General features: G+C 45.1%; 1 protein-coding gene across 1 annotated transcript in view; it reads left to right on the top strand.

The window, feature by feature from the left end:
• The first annotated feature begins 809 nt into the window (after positions 1-809).
• The window catches only part of LOC137144529 (store-operated calcium entry regulator STIMATE-like), a 61547-nt gene continuing 43113 nt past the window's right edge, over positions 810-19243 (top strand). The window contains exon 1 of the mRNA XM_067534897.1: positions 810-1067. Within this exon, the coding sequence (XP_067390998.1) occupies positions 929-1067 (139 nt within the window). The 5' untranslated portion in view covers positions 810-928. The remainder of the gene's footprint in view (positions 1068-19243) is intronic.

Raw genomic sequence — 19243 nt, 5'->3', positions numbered from 1 at the left:
GAACCTTTTGCCCATGAAGGTGATCTTACGTCCCCAAACACTTCACACACTTTGCCAGGGGAATTGATAAACACTGGCCATAATGCTCCTGTGCTGTTTCCAGAGGAGATCTCAAAATTTTTTTATCAAAAGTGGGTATCATTAGCCCCATTTTCCAGATGGGGAAACTGAGGCACATAAAATTACTTTCAAAGATAGGTGCTTTGCTGCGGGGGCCGCTTGAGACAAACGATTTCTCTCTCTCTCTTTGGGTTTTTTTAAAGAGCTTCCTTGGTTTATCGATGAGGCCGTTCGGCCCCAGCCGGGCTCTAGGTGACAAAACCGAGCAAGGCACAGGGGCATGGCCGGAGTTGGGAGGGTCTTTCGCCTCCCTGTGCACCAGCCTGGTACAGACACCCTGCCGCACCACCCGCTCCCTTGCCCCCCACAATGACCTTCCCTGTCCAGCTTGCCCAGCCTGGCCCTCCCCCTTCGCCAGCCCCCCTGCTCCAGAGTGACTCCCCTTCCTCAGCCTGGCTCTCCCTCCCCTCCCCAGATGACCCCCCACCCTTCCCCCCTCCCAGCTCCAGAATGACCCAGCCTGCCCCTCCCCCCCCAGCCCCCTGCCCTGCTCCAGAACAGCCCCTCCCTCCTCCTCCTCTCCCCCACCCCCGGCGGGTTAACCCCTCCCCCCCCGCCCAGCTGCAGCCCGGCCGGGCCAGGGAGGGAGAGCGGCACGCCCGCCCACTGAGCCGCCCCGGCGCCGAGCCCTCCCCGGCGAAGCTACATCAGGCCCCGGGCAGGGGGCGCCGCAGCCCCGCAGGATTCCAGCCGCAGCAGTAGCGGCGCCCGGGGCTGCGATCGCCCCAGCCCCGCCAGCTGCCCGCCGGCTTCGATCGCTTCCCTTCGCCCGGCCGGAGCCGGCGCGCCTCTGCCGCCCGCCGCCGCGATGACCCAGCCGCTTCTCGGGGCCAACCTGAGCCAGGTGGAGATGCAGCCCCGCGGCTGCGACAGCGGGGCGCTGCTGGGCAGGCTGGGGGTGCTGGTCCAAGCCCTGCTGGCCGCGGTGGCCTTCAGCACCCTGATGTGTGAGTACCGCGAACCGGGGGTGCCAGCTGGGGGGGGGGGACAGGGGAGGCGCCTTCCACACCTGCCTGTCGTTTTACGTCGTGGTAAAACCTGCTCCCAAGTGGTGTCTGTGCGGAGCAGCCACGCCCTTGATCCCAGAGTCGCTCTGGCTAGCGGGGCTGGGCTGGGCCCCAGCAGCTGGGTGTCTGTGTCATTCCTGCAGACACCCCCACGTCTGTCTTTAAGCATTTGCTTTTACCCACTACCATTTGTAGGCTTGCAGGAAAGTCGTGGGAGGGCATCAGACGCGTGTGTTAAGAGGCAGCCGTGGTGGAGAGTCGGAAAGTTAAAAGCTCCCTGACTGTAAAAAGGCCAGTTGTCACCTGTCCAAATATACAAAGTAAATATCCTTATATCAAGCGGCAGGAAGTTCCAAGCAGCATTTTTCTTACTTTCTGCCTCTCTGTGAATTTTGATGATCAGCCAGGGGCGGAATATTTTTTGTTGGTTTGTGTATGTGTCCAGTGAAATCAACACGTACTGCAAAAGATCAAAACCTTCCAAGCTTGCTTTCAATGAAGTGTCTTAAAACTTTAGCAAAGGTCGTGAATTAACATGTCTTTGTTGTATGAGCTATGCCCCCCACGTTCTCCCCATGTTTTTGATGCTGGGAGAGTGTATTGTGTCCAACTCTTTTTGATGTTGGGAGAGTGTATTGTGTCCAACTATTGTGTTCTCATGTGTTGGTAGAAGTAAAAGATTAAAGTGGAAGTGGATGATTTTAAAAAGTAGATTGAAAAAGTAAAAGATTTTTAAAAAACTACTTTAAATATCTGGTCTGATGACCTTTTATTTTTTGGGAAGGTTTCTGTGGTGTTAGGTTGTTGAGATGCCATGCTGTACTTAGCTGAGACCAGCCATCCTTTTGAAAGGGAGACTGTAGACTTTGTGTTAGTGCATATTTAGATTTCCTTCCGTGGGTTGTGGCTTGCAAATGTCTTAGATCACTAGCACAATGGGAACAAAGGTAAAAATCCAATCCTGTTTTCACCGAACGCCTCTTGTGTTTCCGGCTGGACAATGAGAATCACTTTCACATTTGTGTATGTTCTTCAGTCAAAGCGCCTCCTGAGCGTCAGTGCTGTGATTTCTGGGGTTGCCAACATTCAAAGAGAAAAAGCGTCTTTAAAAGATGTTTCCATTTAACTTTTTGCAGCAATGTATTTCTGTTGTTTCTATGTATTGTAAAAGATGGGGCAGGGGTTAATAAAATTTAAATGAAGGTAAAATCCTAACACACACACTTTCAAAGATCAGTAATTGATTATATTATACAATGTGGTTTCTAGTGAGCTGAAAACATATCATAATTAACGGAAATGATTAGATTGCTACTATTCGGAATAGCTGTTATTGTAGACAAGATCCTGTTAACACGCTTAAAACTTGAGTGTTCAAAGAAGTGGACAGTCTAGAGTAGATCTTGGAATGTCACAGGGTGATGGTGGTGTAAATTTGTCACTTCTGCATCTGTCTTCTAATGGTCTTGGGTTGGGTTTAGCAGTGCTGTTGGGAATGCTGATAAGCTGTGCGCCTTCCAAATAAAAATAACTTTAACACATGTTAATGGCAAGTGCAAAAAGCCTGTGGAAGTCTGGGTTTTGGCTGTCTTCATCAGGATGTTTTAGAGACCAGAGGCCTTTCTGCGCTGCTCTAATCACTTACCTCTGATATGGTAGTGTCTTGCACCCACTTTCCACAGGGGTAAATCATTACATAATGCATGATAATGGAGAGTAGATCCAGTAGAATGTGTACTTGGAGCTGTCTCCAGAAATCGGACGTTTAAAGTCACAGGAGTCCCTGTGAAGCCGTAGTATAAACACAGATCTCTTTGAGTTAAAGACAAAACCCAAACAAAAACCCCAACTCCCTCCCTGCTTAAGGGGGTGCATGTGACACAAGCTAATAGCCACAGCTTAGACTTGAGTTATTAACTCTACACAATAGGTTTGACTTGTGAGCCTGAACATGGAATTTCCTATCTTGCTTGCACCATTTTTTCCTCCATATTGAATAAAAAAAAAAACCCTCCACACACAAACTCAAAATAAGCTTTGCTGGGGAGGCTAGAATAGTTCCTGGGTAAATACATATTAAATCTATAGCATAGTGAGTTAAGATACCTGAGACTTGTTCTCAAGGTTGTTCTCAGATCCTAATTTGATTGTAATTAAATACAAAGCCATGGATATAATCTATTAAGATTGGCTGTGCTACAATGAACAATTACTCCAGTTCTTTATAAAACTCTAATGATGAGGAAAAGGTAATTCATTGTTGGTTTATATTAGTGAGAGGATAAAACATCTAACATAACCAAATGGACTGGTAGTAAATACAATGTTGCTTAATTGTAATTGTATGTTTTCCATGTATTGCTCTAATACCAAAGATGCAAAGTCACTGGGGATTTAAAGTACCGGAATAGAGTTTATCAGATAATAGTCAGTTCATAGGAAGAGAGGTGGAAATTATTGCTAACAATGGAGGAACAAAAGCTGAGCATTAGTGGAGGGTGGAGAGAGAATTCAGTGGATAGTGTATGCTATTTAACTTGAAGAAGTGAGCTAGTTTTAATTTGTCACATGACTAATGTAAATACTACTGTGCTGTTGTAAGGAGCTAATGAATAAGAGTGAGGCTGGGGGCCTGGCCTGGATAAGGGGATTGGAGCAGGAGTCAGGGGGCCTAGACCAATAACTTGCTGATCTTGAGTAAGGGCACTGCTGCGTCTCTGGTGAAGATGATCTATGCTGATGGGAGAGAACTTTGCTGTCGGCATAATAGAACCACCTCTGTGGGCAGCAGAAGCTAGGTCGGTGGGAGAAGCTCTTCCACTGACATAGAGCTGTCCACACCACTGCTTGGGTCAGTGTAACTTACGTGACTCGGGGGTGGCTTATTCACACACATGAGTGACATAAGTTCTGCCGACATAAGCTATAGTGTAGAGATCGCCTTAGTCACTGCACCAATCTGTTCTTAAGGTTCCCTTCTGTCTTGGCTCAATGAATGGTTATAAAGCACTACTTCTTTAGATAGAAGTGAAGTATTATTAACCAAATTTACTACGTCCTCATGAGGTAGGTATGCATTGCCGTCAGTGACTTATGGTGGGTAAACGGAGGGACAGAACAGTCAAATGGCTTGCCCAAAGTTGTACAACCAGCCAGAAATAGAGCCGAGGACTCTTAAGTCTGTTGTTGCTGGGGCAGTTGTAGAGGGGGGGAAGCTAAGACTTCAAAAGATCTTGGATAAGCATCTAAACTTTGTTAGTCTTTAAAGTGCTACAGGACTCTCCTTGTTTTTGCTGTATACAGACTAACACGGCTACCCCTCTGAGGCTTATTTGTATCTCTGAACCTTTTAGAGAGAATAGTTTCAAAGCCAGGACACAGTGGTTGCAACTGTAAGGGGAAGCTTCCAGATAAAAATGACTTTAATAAAACCTCTGAAATTTCTTACCTGGGTTACTAAACTAATTGGATTATTCAAAATGGAAAAGCTGTCTTTTTACTATCTGTATTTTTCTGATCTTGGACAAAGAAAATAGACTAACAAAATTCACTGTGTTAGTCTGTTTTTGCCCAGTTCAGCTGGGGCTGACACATGGTGCAGTATCTGGTTTGAAAACTGTGCAGGGAGTTGCTCATCTGGGTTTAAATCTGTTGCCATTAGGGCTTTAATTGAAACACTTTAGTGGTTGTGTTTTATAAACACCTTTCACAAATCCTGCACTTTAGACCAACTGTTTGCATCGCTCTGGCCCCCTGGCATCTAAGAACAACTAGCGTGAAATTTCTATGAACTTGCCAATTTGCTAATGGCAACAGCATGGAAAGGATTCCCAGTGATGAGGGGCAAGTCACTTTGCATAAATAGAGAAGCATATGGATAAACTAGAAGCAGTGAAACACTGTATGTCTACTCTGATCGAGGAAGAAGCTGAACTCTTCATTTCGGGGATTGTTTCCCCACAATCTGTTGCTGCAACAGGGCATTTAGCTGCATTGCCAGGAAGGTAGATTCAAGTAAAGAACAAGGACAATATATTGGGCACCGGCAGCTCAGACTAACCTGGCCATGGAAGGGACCAGAAACTAATGATGAAGATGCAGCATAGCGGCAACTAAAATATATTCTGAAAGCTTGTTCTGAGGATAGCATCCAGCAGCAGTGTTGACACTCCCAGAGCAGTCGTGTTCAAGGTGCCTTTGAAAAGAAGTTTTCATAACAGAAGTGGCTTTGGATAAAGTAGAGCAAGATGAGCAGGACTCCAGAGGGGAGGAGTCTGTTCTACTCAGGTTCGTACCACACCCATCACCCTGGCATCTAAAGTTATAGAACAAGCTGAAACAGCACCACCATCTCTCAGAGGCAGCTTCTGCTGCAGCAGGCCAAAGAAACACGGCCTCTATAAAAACCATCAGCTGTTGGTCCTGGTGGTTAGGATAAGCAGGATCCATCTCTTATAGGACCAGGAGATAGAGCTCCAGGTTGTGTTGAGCTGGGAAATTAATTTCCCAGGCCAAGGCCATTTCCACCCACCATCGCAGAGGGGACTGGCAATTTGTCCCACGATGCCCTCAGAAAGCAAACACGAAAGAGCAGCACAGTGAGTTGTGGTGTTGGGAAGCATGGATTCTGCACCTAGAAATCTTTGTGTGTCACGACGGGACACATTCCAGTGATGTCCTGTAACCCAGGCTAACTTGGGAAATATTTGTTCAAACCCTGCAGTTATTGCTAGGATGAGGTTCCCAAACTGTGCATGTGCTATTGATGGCACACATATACCCATCTAATGCCTGCCATTGGGAGGAGCGAGCAGATTTACAGGAAAGGCTATTACTGCATTGTTACGCAGACCCGTGTGAACCAATGTGGCAGATTCATGAACACCTACGTGGGATGCAGTGGCAGAGTGCATAATGCCAGTGTGTTCCAGTCAGGCCTGTTTCCGTTGGCAAGATGGCGTATTGTTCGCTTCTAATGACAATCAATGGAGTAACTGTGTCCACTGTTATCTTCAGCCAGCCTGCCTTATGTGCTGCTGCCCTGGGTGAAGAAAGCTTAGCTTGATTTCTACCAGCTTATCAGGAGGCAGTACAACTACCCATGGAGCAGGTTCAAGATGGGAGTGCAACGTGCTTCTGACTGACAGCTAAAGGCAAGATGGCACTGCTTTATGGACTCCCTTGGACAGTAGCATGTATAACACCATAAACATGACTGGGCCATGCCGAGAGCTGCACGGCACATGTGCACTTAAGAGGACTGTCCTGGGGAAATGGATCGAAGATGCAGAGTGCTTGGGGTCTGCTTACAAAAACCATCCACTTCCCCTCTTAATGCTAGTGCATGGTCCATTACAGCGAAAGTGGTCTAGAGGCCTGGTGGGCCCACATTCTTGAGCTGCGTGGGGAATACGTGGAGGGTGATGAATGGGAAAGACTGGGGCTGATGCCACACCTTGGGCTGGTGTGTGTGAAATGTGGCTGGCTTTTGTATGAAATACGGAGTGGACTTACCGTTTCTGTCTGTGTTGGTTATTCATTGTATCTGCAGACCTCAGTCTTTGACCAAATAAACTGGATGGAAGGTAAACGTTTGGTCAATTTTCCAGCAGTAGTATGCTGTGACGCTTTTGTAACTTTTTGAGGGGGTTTGGTCTGATTTTGTAAGCAATTAGTCTTTAAGTGAGGTGAAACTTGAGGGGCACGCAAAATAAATCAAACTCTTGAAAGAGGTACAGTAGTCCGGAAAGGTTGAGAGCTACTGGTCTACACTGCAATAAAAGATGGGCGACTGACCTGAGTCAGCTGACCCAGGCCAGCCGCGGCGATGCTGCAGATCTTTTATCACAGTGTAGATGTATCCTGCTTGTACTGTCCATGGAGACTGAGCTAGACATTAAGGTTTGACGTGAGATGCTTTGAATTACTACACTTGCGTCTTTCACTCTTCAAATCCTTCTGGTGTGTCTTGATTGGGCTTTTAATGTCTGTTACTTTGTCAAACATCACATGCTGAGCACAGCAACTGGATCAACCTACTACAAGAAGAAAAGTTGTTCAAGTCCACAATTTCCATTCTGTTGATGGAGCTGTTGCAACAAAGGGACTTTTGTAAAGGTTTGAGATAGAAACTTTCTCTTCCTCTTGTGAAGTACATCTGAAAACGGATCTTTCGTTCATACAATAAAACACTGCAGTGTACAGAGCATATCATATAAGTTTCATGCACAAAAGTCAGGGAAGGATGTGGTTAGCTAGGTCCAATTTAAAACAACCGATTGCTTTGAGTCAAGATTTTGATTTTTAATTTTGTGATGACATCTTTTGAAGGCTGGCTTAATTCTATATTGTAAACTTAGATGCAAAACAAGCCGATGCCTCAATTCTAGCGTGACGTTTCTGGCTTGTGATGAGCATAAATCTGATGGTTCTCCAGATCTAACTTGAACCAAAACTACATAAATCTCCTAGTGTCTTTAATACAAGTATTGCAAAGCATCATATGTCAACTATCATCACGTGATAATGGTAAAAGAATGACATCGTTGCTTTCTTCTAGCTGAACAAGGAACTTCATTAGAACAATAAAAACAATATTATCCTTAAAGCTACTCTTACTCTCTTCTGAACTGTGAAGCGTCTGCTTAGCCCTTTCTCCAAACGCCTCCTGTGGGGCTTCCTGCCTTAGACTGTGAAGAAACATTACACATCACAGCTTATCCCTGCATTTGTTCCTGACTGGCAAGTTTAACCAGAATTTAAAATTAAACAAATTTGAAGACCCAGGTCAATTACTGACTCCTCCCCTCCTCCAGTTCTGTTCATCTTTTGGGTTTGAGGAGGGTTGTGTCCAGTTGACTGACTCCAATTTAGCAAATACTTAAGATGTAAGCCCCTGTTCACTTCAAACCGTTTCTAAAGCCTCAGTGGCTGGACTGCAGAATAAAATGTTTTGAGGGGTTGGGGGTAGAGACAGTCCAGGAAAGGATTTTTCTTATGCAGTGGTCCAAAGAATGATGGATGGAGAAACACTGAATAACAAGCTGCTCCATTTGCACAGCTGTCATATGGAACATCTGGAGGTGTTGCCTGGCTTTACAGTTGTCCAGCTGAAGGGGGCAGAAGGGGGGTCTAGCAGTTTTCACGCAGGGCAGCATAGCTGAGGTGTAATTCTCAGCTCGAGTAGACGTACACATGCTAGTTTCACGTCGGCTAGCGAGCCATAAATAGCAGTGTGACCGCAGTGGCTGGTGCTAGCTGCCAAAGTACAACGCCATCTACTATCTTAGGTGCGCACTTGGGCAGCTCGCCTCATACTCCTGCCTCCGTAGCCTGCTCTTTTTAGCGAGCTGACTCGAGCCGAGCTAATGCATCTATAGCTGCCAAACTGGAATTACACCTCCCCAGCTGAAGTGTAGAACAGTGTTGCCAAACCCTGTAACATTATGTGACACTTAGTGTGAGGTCTTGAAGCCCCAGCTTCTGGAGTCCTATGATTATAGAAAAATCTCAGCTTTCATTTAAAAAAAAAAAAAAAATTTTCTAGCCCTCATGGTTGCAGAGGAAAGTTTAAAAATGTGATCAGAGGGTACCCTAAAGTCACAAAACCAAAAGGCAAATAAAACCCCAAATCTTTTAAATCTCATGGTTTGGGTTTTTTGGGTGAGAGGGCGGGTTGTTTGTTTTTTTGGTGCCAGACTTGTGATTTTTGTACTTCTGATGTTTGTAGTACTGAGTTGCTGGACTGGGACTTGGACTTAGGTTTAGTTCTGGGGTCTGCTAGCCTTTCTTTGTGACTGGGCAACTCACATAACCTACCTGTGCCTCAGGTCCTTGTCTGTCAACTGCAGATAATGCTTTGCTACCTCACAGAGGTCTTTTGGTGATAAAGTCCATTCATGATTGTGGGGTGGCCCCATAAATACCAAAATGGGCCTAGATCGTGGTGGTCCAGAAGCTCACAGCCCTGGACCTGTCTCTGAAGCATGGCTTAAAACTGAGACCAGGTCAAAAATTCCATATCTGGGAAAAAACCTCATCTGGGAGTTATAACTTGGTTTGTTCATACCCTTGCATGTATTAGACTAAAAGACTGAGACTTGGTGGAAAAACAAAGGGACTGGTGGTTGAACAGAGCTTTGTTGTATGAACCCCTTAGAATTCAAGAGCTGGAGTAATATTTTCAGAAATATAGAGAAGAAAATAAAAATGGGATTAATAAAAGTGTTCTCTGGGATCCTAGAAAGGTGGTAATGGGGATGGAGGGGGAATCCTTATAAAATAAAACAGCATACCTCAAAAAGATGAGAGCTCTTGAAGAAGAAAGTTTGGTTAAAGAACTGTTTTGGAAGGTAGACCTAAATCTATAAGAGGAATTTGAAGTTGTAATTAAGAATTTAAAATCCAATAAAGCTCCAGATCCCAACAGGTTTGCTGGCTAGTATTACAGAGCTCTAAAGCAAGTGTTGGTTCCCTGTTTTAACTGAATTGCTTAATGGTATATTGCAGGGGAACAAGATTCTAGATTCATGGAAGAGGCAAAAATTGTGGTCATTGCCAAAGAAGGAAAGAATCTTCCCAATTGTGCACCATACAGACCTATTTCTTTAAAGTGCATGCTGAAATTTATGCTGAGGTGCTAGCAAATGGATTGAATGTCATTTTGCCCAAATGTGTTTCACCCTGACCAATCTGGGTTCGTTGCTGGCGAGCATCTATTTGATAATAGCAGAAGAACTCTGAATTTCATCTATAACGTTAATTCTAGCCATTTTTTTCTTGTCCGCTGTTTTCTTTGCACACCGTGGGCTAACCTACCCTTAAAACTTACAGCAGCACAGCTATATCGAGAGCGCTTGTGTAGCCGTGTTATGTTGATGGGAGAGAGCTCGCCTGCCAACAATAAAACCACCTAAACCAGCAGCGCTAGCTATGGCGGCAGGAGAGTGTCTCTCGCCTACATAGCACTGTCCACAGGAGTGTTTATGCTGACAAAACTTATGCCGCTCGGCGGGGGTAGGTTTTTTTCATACAAGAGTTTTGCCGGCATAAGTACTAGTGTAGACAAGGCCTGAGAAAATCATCAACCATCTGGAGTGGGAGCACCTCAGAAGATTTTGATAAGGTTTGGTTTTGGAAATTAAGTCAATGGGGCATGTTGGCCCTTTCTACTCACCTTTGAGTGTCTGCTTTGGTTAATGGCACTCAATCACCTCCTTTTAATGGTTTAAGGCTATGAGATAGGGTTGTCTGTCATTCCCTCCCGCTCCCCCATTTCTTTTGGCAGTTCATTTGCAGTAAATGTGAGAAACAGCCACTTGGTAAAGAACATCAAGATGCCTTCTGGATTAGAACACAGAATAGCTTTGTATGCTGACGATGTCTCATTATAGTTGTAGGATCCAGAAGCCTTTTTCAAAGTTATAGAACAAATGACTTTGGAATTTGGACAGGTATCAGTCTTCAAAATAAACTACAATTAAGCTGAAATTTGAGCAATTAACATTCCTGAAAGAGTCCAAGCAAACTGTCAGCTACATACATTTAAATGGGTAAAGGAATCTTTAAAATATTTGGGAATAAATATTGTGGAGAAAGATAAAAATCTTAGGGAAAATTACCCTCCAATGTAGAATAACATAGTAAAAGAGTTGGAGGAATGGAACAAATATGAAATTTCTTAGCTAGGGAGGGTAGCCTCAGTAAAGACAAATATTCTCCCAACAATGTTTTTGTTTCTGTGCATGCCTGTTGGTATTTAAAAACATGACAGAATGAGCTGTTAAAATTCATATGGAAACATAAAAGACAAGGTGAGTTCATAGAATCACAGAAGATTAGGGTTGGAAGGGACCTCAGGAGATCATCTAGTCCAACCCCCTGCTCAAAGCAAGACCAGCCAGGGCTTTGTCAAGATGGGCTTTAAAAACCTCCAAGGAGAGAGATTCCACCACCTTCCTAGGTAACCCCTTAGAGTGCTTCACCACCCTCCCAGTGAAAAAGTTTGTCCTAATATCCAACCTAGACCTTAAAAGCCTGCAAAGTGGGGTGGACTAGCTTTCCCTAATTTGGCTGCTTCTTCTTATGCCTCCCCATTAAAAGTTGTGATCCGTTGAGTTACACTGGGTAAAACGCCAAGACTGGAGCCCAAATATAACTATTAATTGTAATTGTTGAGTTAAAAATAAATTAGTTTACCAAAAATAAAATTAAAAAATCACCCTTTCATTCATGGCTTAGTAGTTTGGGACAATTTTTTTTAAATGTCTGTTGCCAAGGCCCTCCCCGTAAGCTACTTTAATTAATAATCAGGAATTTATCCCTAGGAAATGTAAGAGCTAAGATTGCTGAGTTAGGACAACTGTTTCAAGTGTCAGCTTGAGATCCTACCAAGAGATATGTAGTAATGTAAACAATAAAGATCACGTATTTTCAGAATTGACAACTTAAATATTTTATTTTGAAATTTGGCTAGAGGTCAGCTCTATCTAGACCTTTAAAAGCATCTGAGGAGTTGACCCAGGAGCAAGCTAGAATGAAAGGTTTAGTTTCGAAGATATGTACTCTTTGATTGAAAAAGATGTTAAAACAACCCAGATGAAAAGATGGGGAAAGAGATTTGCACAAAGAAATTGATCTGGATGAGTGGATCTCTATACGGAAAATGAAATATATATCTTCAATTTGTGTAGTTCATAAAGACATCTTTTATAAATGGCATTTGACTCCATCGTATTTTTGCTAGTAGGAAGCATTCTGTTGGAGGAGTTGTGGGAAAAGGGAAACATATTTGCACATGTGGTGGTTGTGTCCAGAATTAAGCAGTCTGGGGAGGAAATTATTAAAGAGATTCATCTTATGGCAGAGTGCTGGCTTTCTAGCAGGTCAAGGGATCTCTTACTTAATACTCCAGTAAAGGATTTTTATGTTTTAAATAGAATGACATGTTAATTTCTTTTTTTGTTAGCAGCTAGATTTTGTATTGCATATTATTGGAAAAATGTGACTCCTCCTATGGGAATGCTGTATAGTAAAATATGGACTGTGCTTGTCCTGGAAAAGCTTTCACATCAAGTACGTATGTAAGAGAAGAGCCAAAAAACACAGATGCCGCAGATTCTTGTGGACCTACAGGTTCAACGATCACATGCTTGCCTCCCTTTGCAGTCCATTACAGCACATCCTCAGGGGCCCTCCCAACATTCAAGGGAGCAGGGCATAAATTCAGCCAGAGCCATCTAGAGAGGGGTGTCGGAAAATATTTTCAAACCCACGGGAGCCCTGGGACACCTCCCATGGGGCAGAAGCTGGGAGCCCCAAATGGGGGGAGAGGAGGAGAGGGCTCTGGGAAACAATCTCTGAGCATTTAAGCTCTGCCACATGGCATCAGGGATCGCATCCGTACCCAACCATTCCACCCTAGGGGACGTTAAGGACAACCACAGCTTCACACACCCTGATCTGTGAAAGCCACGGTTACAGTATGTACTGGTAAAGTGGGCATGAATGTTCTTCCCCCTTGTTAAATTCTCTTCCATTAGTTTATTATGTTTTTAATGTGTTTGCTTTTAAATTGCAGAGATTTTTCTTTACACTGGTTTTATTACTGAATAATGTTCTATTATTTGGAAAATAATTCATCTTGATTAGTTCACACTATACGCTGCAGAGTGCCTCGCTGTTCCGAAAGCTCCCGCTTACTTCTTACTGCGCCATGTGACCCAACCCACAGGATCGGAGACAAACGCAGTGTAATAATTATAAATGTGCAGCAAGCGCCGTAAAATGAATAGGTGCCTTGACAGTGTTTATAGTCATAGATGTACACCAAGCACCACACAGTTTCTAATGGGCCCCAGAACTGCAGGGCCCCATAGGGCACAGTGACCCACGGTGCATTTACCGTGGCTCCTTTTAAAAGTGCTCTTTCAAAGCCTTCCAGAACTATATAGCGCCGTGCTGAGCTCTTCGAATAGCCTTTGTGTCTGGCTGTTCATACTTAGCTCCATCTCCACCATGGCAGCAACTTTTCCCCTTTTGTTGCTGTGATGCTGCATGATGAAAGATGACCATTGACAGTATTTACCACGGTTACCCAATTACCATCAATCTTGTACAAAGTGTAGCATGCAGTGTCAATGGAAAAGTTGCAATCTATCATGTATGATTATCCTGGTTCAATCTTAAGTTAGGAATATTGCCTATGTACTTGTATCTTAGGTCATGACAGTGGCACAGCTGTACTGATGCAGCTGCGCCACTGTAATATGGCTCATGTAGCTACTCTGTGCTGATGGGAGAAGCTCTCCCGCGAACATAGCGCTGTGCATGCTACCACTTATGCCAATGAAATTGTCGATCAGAGGTGTGTGTTTTTTTCACAACCCCGGGCAACATAAGTGGTAGTGTAGACAGGGCTTTAAATCTGTGTTGTATTCCTGGATGACACCTACATCAGGGCTAGACAGCTATGTGTTGATGGCCCATCAAGGAGACACAGCTTTCACAATGGGCCGTTGTGGGTCTTTCTGCAGATGCCTCAGATAACAAGGTGCCAGTGCCCACCCCCTGTGATTCAGCAAATCATGTAAGGCCTTGTGATAAGCTCCTGTGACCCTGGACTCCATCTTGGGCCACTAATTTTCCACAAACAGGGGCTGTGGGCTTTGTTTGGGCCAGTGAATTTCTGTGCACATGGCAAAGGCTATAAAAGACCCCCTGCAATCTCCATTTTCCCTCTTTCCTTCCCTAATTCTCTGTACTGTGGATTTGCAACTAAAAGGAGCATCTTGAGCTATGGACTGAGGATCTTCCAATCCTTTGGAAGTTACCAGAGAGACTTTACAAGCCAGCAGTCTATTCCATGACTGCTACAAACCTGATATACGGACTTTGCGATCATCTGTATGTATAGGATCTATTAACCATTTATTACTCTCTTCGTTTCTTTTATTAATAAATCTGTAGTTAGTTTAGCTGACAGCGTGATATTTGGGTAGAAGCTGAGCTTCATGCTGACCTGGGGATATGTGTCTGATCCTTTGGGATTAGAAAGAACCTCACATATGGTGAAATGGGTTTTCAGTAACCTCTCACTAGGTTAGATTAGGTTACCTGGATGGGAGCCAAGAGCTGGAATGCCTAAAAGAGACTGTTTGGTTTCTGGTTAACCAATACGGTACTGCCGAAGCCCTTTTGCTACTGATTTGGTGAATCTACTTACAGAGTAAACCACCAGTTCTGGGGGATTGGCTGTCCTATTTCTTTCCATCTTCCCTGAGTGTGGCATCCCAGGACACTGAAGTGACAATGACATCCCAGGACAGTGAAGCGTCCCTGGTGATCCTCCATCAGTTGCATAACCATATAAAATAGCCCTTTTTGTTGATGTACTCTGGGACAAGGTTGCCTGGGGGCAAAAATAGGGATTTGCATGCCATCTATTGCTCCACCATAGTTCGGGAACCCCATGGCTGCAGAACCCTCCACTATGTTCTGCACGTTGCCCAAAGTCACAGTCCTGCATAGCAGGAGACTATTAATGGCCCTGAACACTTGCATGATAACAGCACCCACAGTGGATTTTCCATCTCCAAAATGATTTTTCCACTGACCAATAGCAATCCAGCATGGCACGTTTCCACAGTGCCATGCCACTCGCTTCTCTGCTATCAGCGCAGCTTTCATTTTGGTGTCCCCGCCCTGGAGGCTGGGATGAGCTCAGTGCACGGATCTGGGAATGTGGCCTTGCACATTCAAAAGTGCTGCAGACACTGCTCAGCCTGCATTATGATGTGATTTCACCAGTCAGTGCTCATTTCTCAGGCCCAGAAGCTGCACTCCATTTGAAGCAGCTCGGGGAATGCCACCAACAACCTTGAATTGGTTCTCGCTATGGCCCACAGCAGCCTGTCCTCCAAGAAATCGTCATGTTCTCCACTGATTCAGTTCTTGCAGTTCTGCAAATACCCCAGCTCTGTGTTTGCAACACTTACCTTAATAGTGCAGAGCTGTGCAGGCTCCAGGCTTCTAGGACAAGTGCAGAGTCCTACACTTAGGACGGAAGAATCCCATGCACTGCTACAGACTGGGCACTGACTGGCCAGACAGCAGTTCTGCAGAAAGAACCTGGGGGTTACAGTGGACAAGAAGCTGGATATGAGTCAGCAGTGTGCCCTTATAGCCAAGAAGGCTAATGGCATATTTGGGCTGCATTAGTAGGAGCATTGCCAGCAGATCGAGGGAAGTGATTATTCCTCTCTATTCGACACTGGTGAGGCCACATTTGGAGTATTGTGTTCAGTTTTGGGCCACTCACTACAAAAAGGATGTGGACAAGTTGGAGAGAATCCAATGGAAGGCAACAAAAATGATTAGGGGGCTGGAGCACAGGACTTATGAGGAGAGACTGAGGGAACTAGGCTTGTTTAGTCTGCAGAGGAGAAGAGTGAGGGGGGATTTGATAGCAGCCTTTAACTACCTGAAAGGGGGTTCCAGGGAGGATGGAGCTAGGCTGTTCTCAGTGGTGGCAGATGACAGAACAAGGAGCAATGGTCTCAAGTTGCAGTGGGGGAGGTCTAGGTTGGATATTAAGAAAAACTTTTCCCTAGGAGGGTGGTGAAGCACTGGAATGGGTTACCTAGGGAGGTGGTGGAATCTCCATCCTTAAAGGTTTTTAAGGCCCAGCTTGACAAAGCCCTGACTGGGATGATTTAGTTGGGGTCGGTCCTGCTTTGAGTAGGGGGTTGGCCTAGATGATCTCCTGAGGTCCATTCCAACCCTAATCTTCTATGATTCAGTCAGAGATGGAGGACAGCAAGAAGGGCTACATATGTTTGTGGGAATTTTTTTTAAAAGGCATGAAAGTTATGGGACATACATGACATTATGGGATGGAGACAGTTCCATGCTGAGATGTTGACCTCCTGCTGCCATTAACTCCTGCATGACTTTGTTTCTGCCCCATCATGCATAAGCAGAACTTCCCAAAAGATAGTGAGCTGGACAGGGGCGGGTTGCGCCCTGGGATACCTACCCATGGTTCACTGCACTGTGCAGTGACACAAGCATTCCTCGTGAGTACGTGTGGCACTGATTCAAGTAGCCAAGTGTGAGCACACAAGCGATCTGCTCACTGCTTCGGCTTTATGCTGACGTGACTTACGTCGACCAAGGTTTGTAGTGTAGACATGGCCTGAGTGGGGAACTGGTGCTGCTGTGGGGGCGAGAGGGACTTGTGGTGCAAATTCTCCTCCCTTCCCAGCTCAACTCTGGGGCAGTGCTGCTTGAAGAGGTGTTGAGCCTGGCTCCACAGCCCTTGAAGTACTGCTTTTCGTGCATTGGACCTGAAAGCGGTGGCGATGGAGGATCAGTTCCAGATCTGGGTAGGGGAGCAGAGGCAGCAACCATAGATGGAAGGGCAAGGGAGCGGGTTGCTACTTCCCTCCTCTGCCTGGTCTCTTGCTAAGTACTAGCCACCCACGGAGCTTGCTGCTTTTCAAACCAACAGGATGCAAGCCACCAAGTGCCCCTGTGAACCGCCGACTGAAATCCTGATCCAGTGCATAATGCAGGATTGCCCCTATGCCAAACCCTTGCAATGCTTCACCTGGGCTTTTTTTTAAACACCTGAATCTGATGCTTCCATAAGGTCCTCTTGCCAGCTATACCGCTGTCCTGCCGACCTCTCTGCTTCAGCTTAATGGAAGTAAATCTTTGGCTTGCAAAAGATGTTCCTTGAGTTGCTGCAAAGTCTCAAGCAGATACAGTCTAGCCAAACTAATGTTTGCTTCTGTCTCCTGCCTGGGGCTTGGTGACCTAGCGGAAGCATATCTAGCGGTAAGAGGGTAGTTTAGCCTCGCTGGCCAGATGAACCCCAATGGCCCAGTGGATCTCTGGCCTCTTCGTGAAAAGGTTAGCGAGGGTGTCGGGTGTAATGACAGTTCTGCTATGTGAATACCTTGAATGCGAACTGCCAAACTCACTTCACTTTATACAGACCATGGACAATCTGTCATACTGTAATGACTCTTCCCCGAGGAGATGGGCAGGACTTGAACTGATAAACCGGAAGGGGAAAAGACCCATATTCTGTGACTTACTTTTCCAACTTTGGCTGTTCACTAATTATTTTACCTGCATTATAATAAAAAACATGAGAATAGCCATATTGGATCAGACCAATGGTCCATGTAGCCCAGTATCCTGTCTTCTGATGCTGGCCAGTACCAGATGCTTCGGAGGAAGGAACATATAATAGAATACCTAGCTCTTGTACAGTGCTTTTCCTCCATAGATCTCACAATGTCCTACAAAAGAGTAACACTATCCCCATTTTATAGATGGGGGAACTGAGGCACAGAGGGGAAGTGGCTTGCCCAATGTCACCTCGCAGGTCAGGGGTAGAGCTACCCCTAGAACCCAGGTCTCTTGGGTCCAGTCCTGTGTTCTTGTCACTGGGCCACACTGCCTGCTTGAAAGAAGCTAGAGATACAGTTCTAAGTGTGCCAGACTTTGGCTCAGGGCTGGCCTACACCGCAAAGTTAGGTCAATTTCACTATGTCACTCAGGGCTGTTAAAAGTTTCATGCCCTGTGCGACATCGTTAAGGTGACTTAACCCCTGAAGTAGGCATGGCTAGGCTGATGGAAGAATTCTTCCGTCAACCTAGCTACTGCGTCTCAGAGAGGTGGATTTACTACAGTGATGGAAGAGCCCCTTCTGTCACAGTAGGCACCGTCTACAATACGGCGGCACAGCTGCAGCATTTCTAGTGTACATGTAGCCCCAGTTTCTTCTCTGCAGATAAACGTCCCCCCTACCCTTTGTTACAGTACTCTGTTCTGTATAACTGGAGTTAGCTTGATCTTAGAGGTATGTCCGGAACGTCTCCAGCTCAGAACCGTTGATCTTGAGAGCATATCACTCATTAATTGCTTCATACAGCTGTTCTCTCTCCCCTTCCATTGTTTCTCAGACCCAGCCAACTGGGAAGCCGTGTGTTTAGACTAATAATGGCACCCCAGGGTTTTGGCCTGTGTATCCTGCCTGTTGACTTGCTTCATCCTGTCTGGGGCCTGGATGGTGAATCCTGTGTCTAGAAAAAAACCCATTTCAGTGTAAATTGATATAGAAACATTTAAACATAAGCCTATAATATGCATAAAAAGGAAAATATCCTTTGTTTCCTCTCAGCTCAGTAGGGTTCCTGTTATTTTTCTTGGATGTTAGGGGAAGAATGTGCTCGCTTAGCCTACGATATTCCTGCCTTCTAACAGTAGTGATAACTTCCTAGCATTGGCATGTGAGTGTCAGAAGGTCAGGCTGGGAAACTGGCTAGTGACTTTCTTTTCAAACCAGATCAGATTTTTAAAATCTCAGACCTTGGCTATGCCCCAGTTTTGGCCACCACTGACCAGCTGATTTCAAGAAGTGGGGAGTTACAAAGGGATACCAATAGCAGAATAATTATCTGTTATAGCTATGCCAGTCAGCTTCCCCATGTAGACAAACTTTTAAGCTGGGTAAAAATGTAGTATTATCTAAACATGAATCATTCTCTAACCATTAATGTAGTTAGTGTATCCAGTTCTGTCTCTGGTAGCAAGAACTGGCTATTCTGCAATTTAAACGGTTGGCTCTTTTTTCACATGAAGATGGCTCGGTTTTTAGATTTGAGAGACGTTGAGCTGTTTATCATTCAGCTGGGAACCAACTCAATAACATAAAAGCAGAGTGTACATAATAAGTAATGTGGCTTTAGTAGTGTTGTCTTCTTTCTGTGGTTTATTTGACATTGTTTAATCTTGCTTTAGGTAAACATATACTTCCCTCTGTAGCTGTGCAGGAATGATGGCTACACACTGAACACACATTAACCATCCTAAATAAACAGCAATGCAGGCAAAGGTCGCTTGCAGCCTTCTGAAGGGGGAAAAGCAATCTCAGCTGGACTGCTACAGAATAGCGGAACTTCTCAAGAACTTGTGTGCTATTTTATGGTCACATACAAACAGCAACTTGCCTCTTGATCTCTGAGCACGCTTCAAACTCAGATGGTTTAAGCCTACAACACTCCCATTGGACAAGTTGTTTTAGTTTTTATCAGTGGGCAAAATA

This window comes from Emydura macquarii, unplaced genomic scaffold (genome assembly GCF_026122565.2).
Source record: "Emydura macquarii macquarii isolate MOO-44397 ecotype Brisbane River unplaced genomic scaffold, CSIRO-AGI_Emac_v2 contig_3470, whole genome shotgun sequence".
NCBI lineage: Eukaryota > Metazoa > Chordata > Testudines > Chelidae > Emydura > Emydura macquarii.
This window is presented reverse-complemented; position numbering and strand designations above follow the sequence as displayed.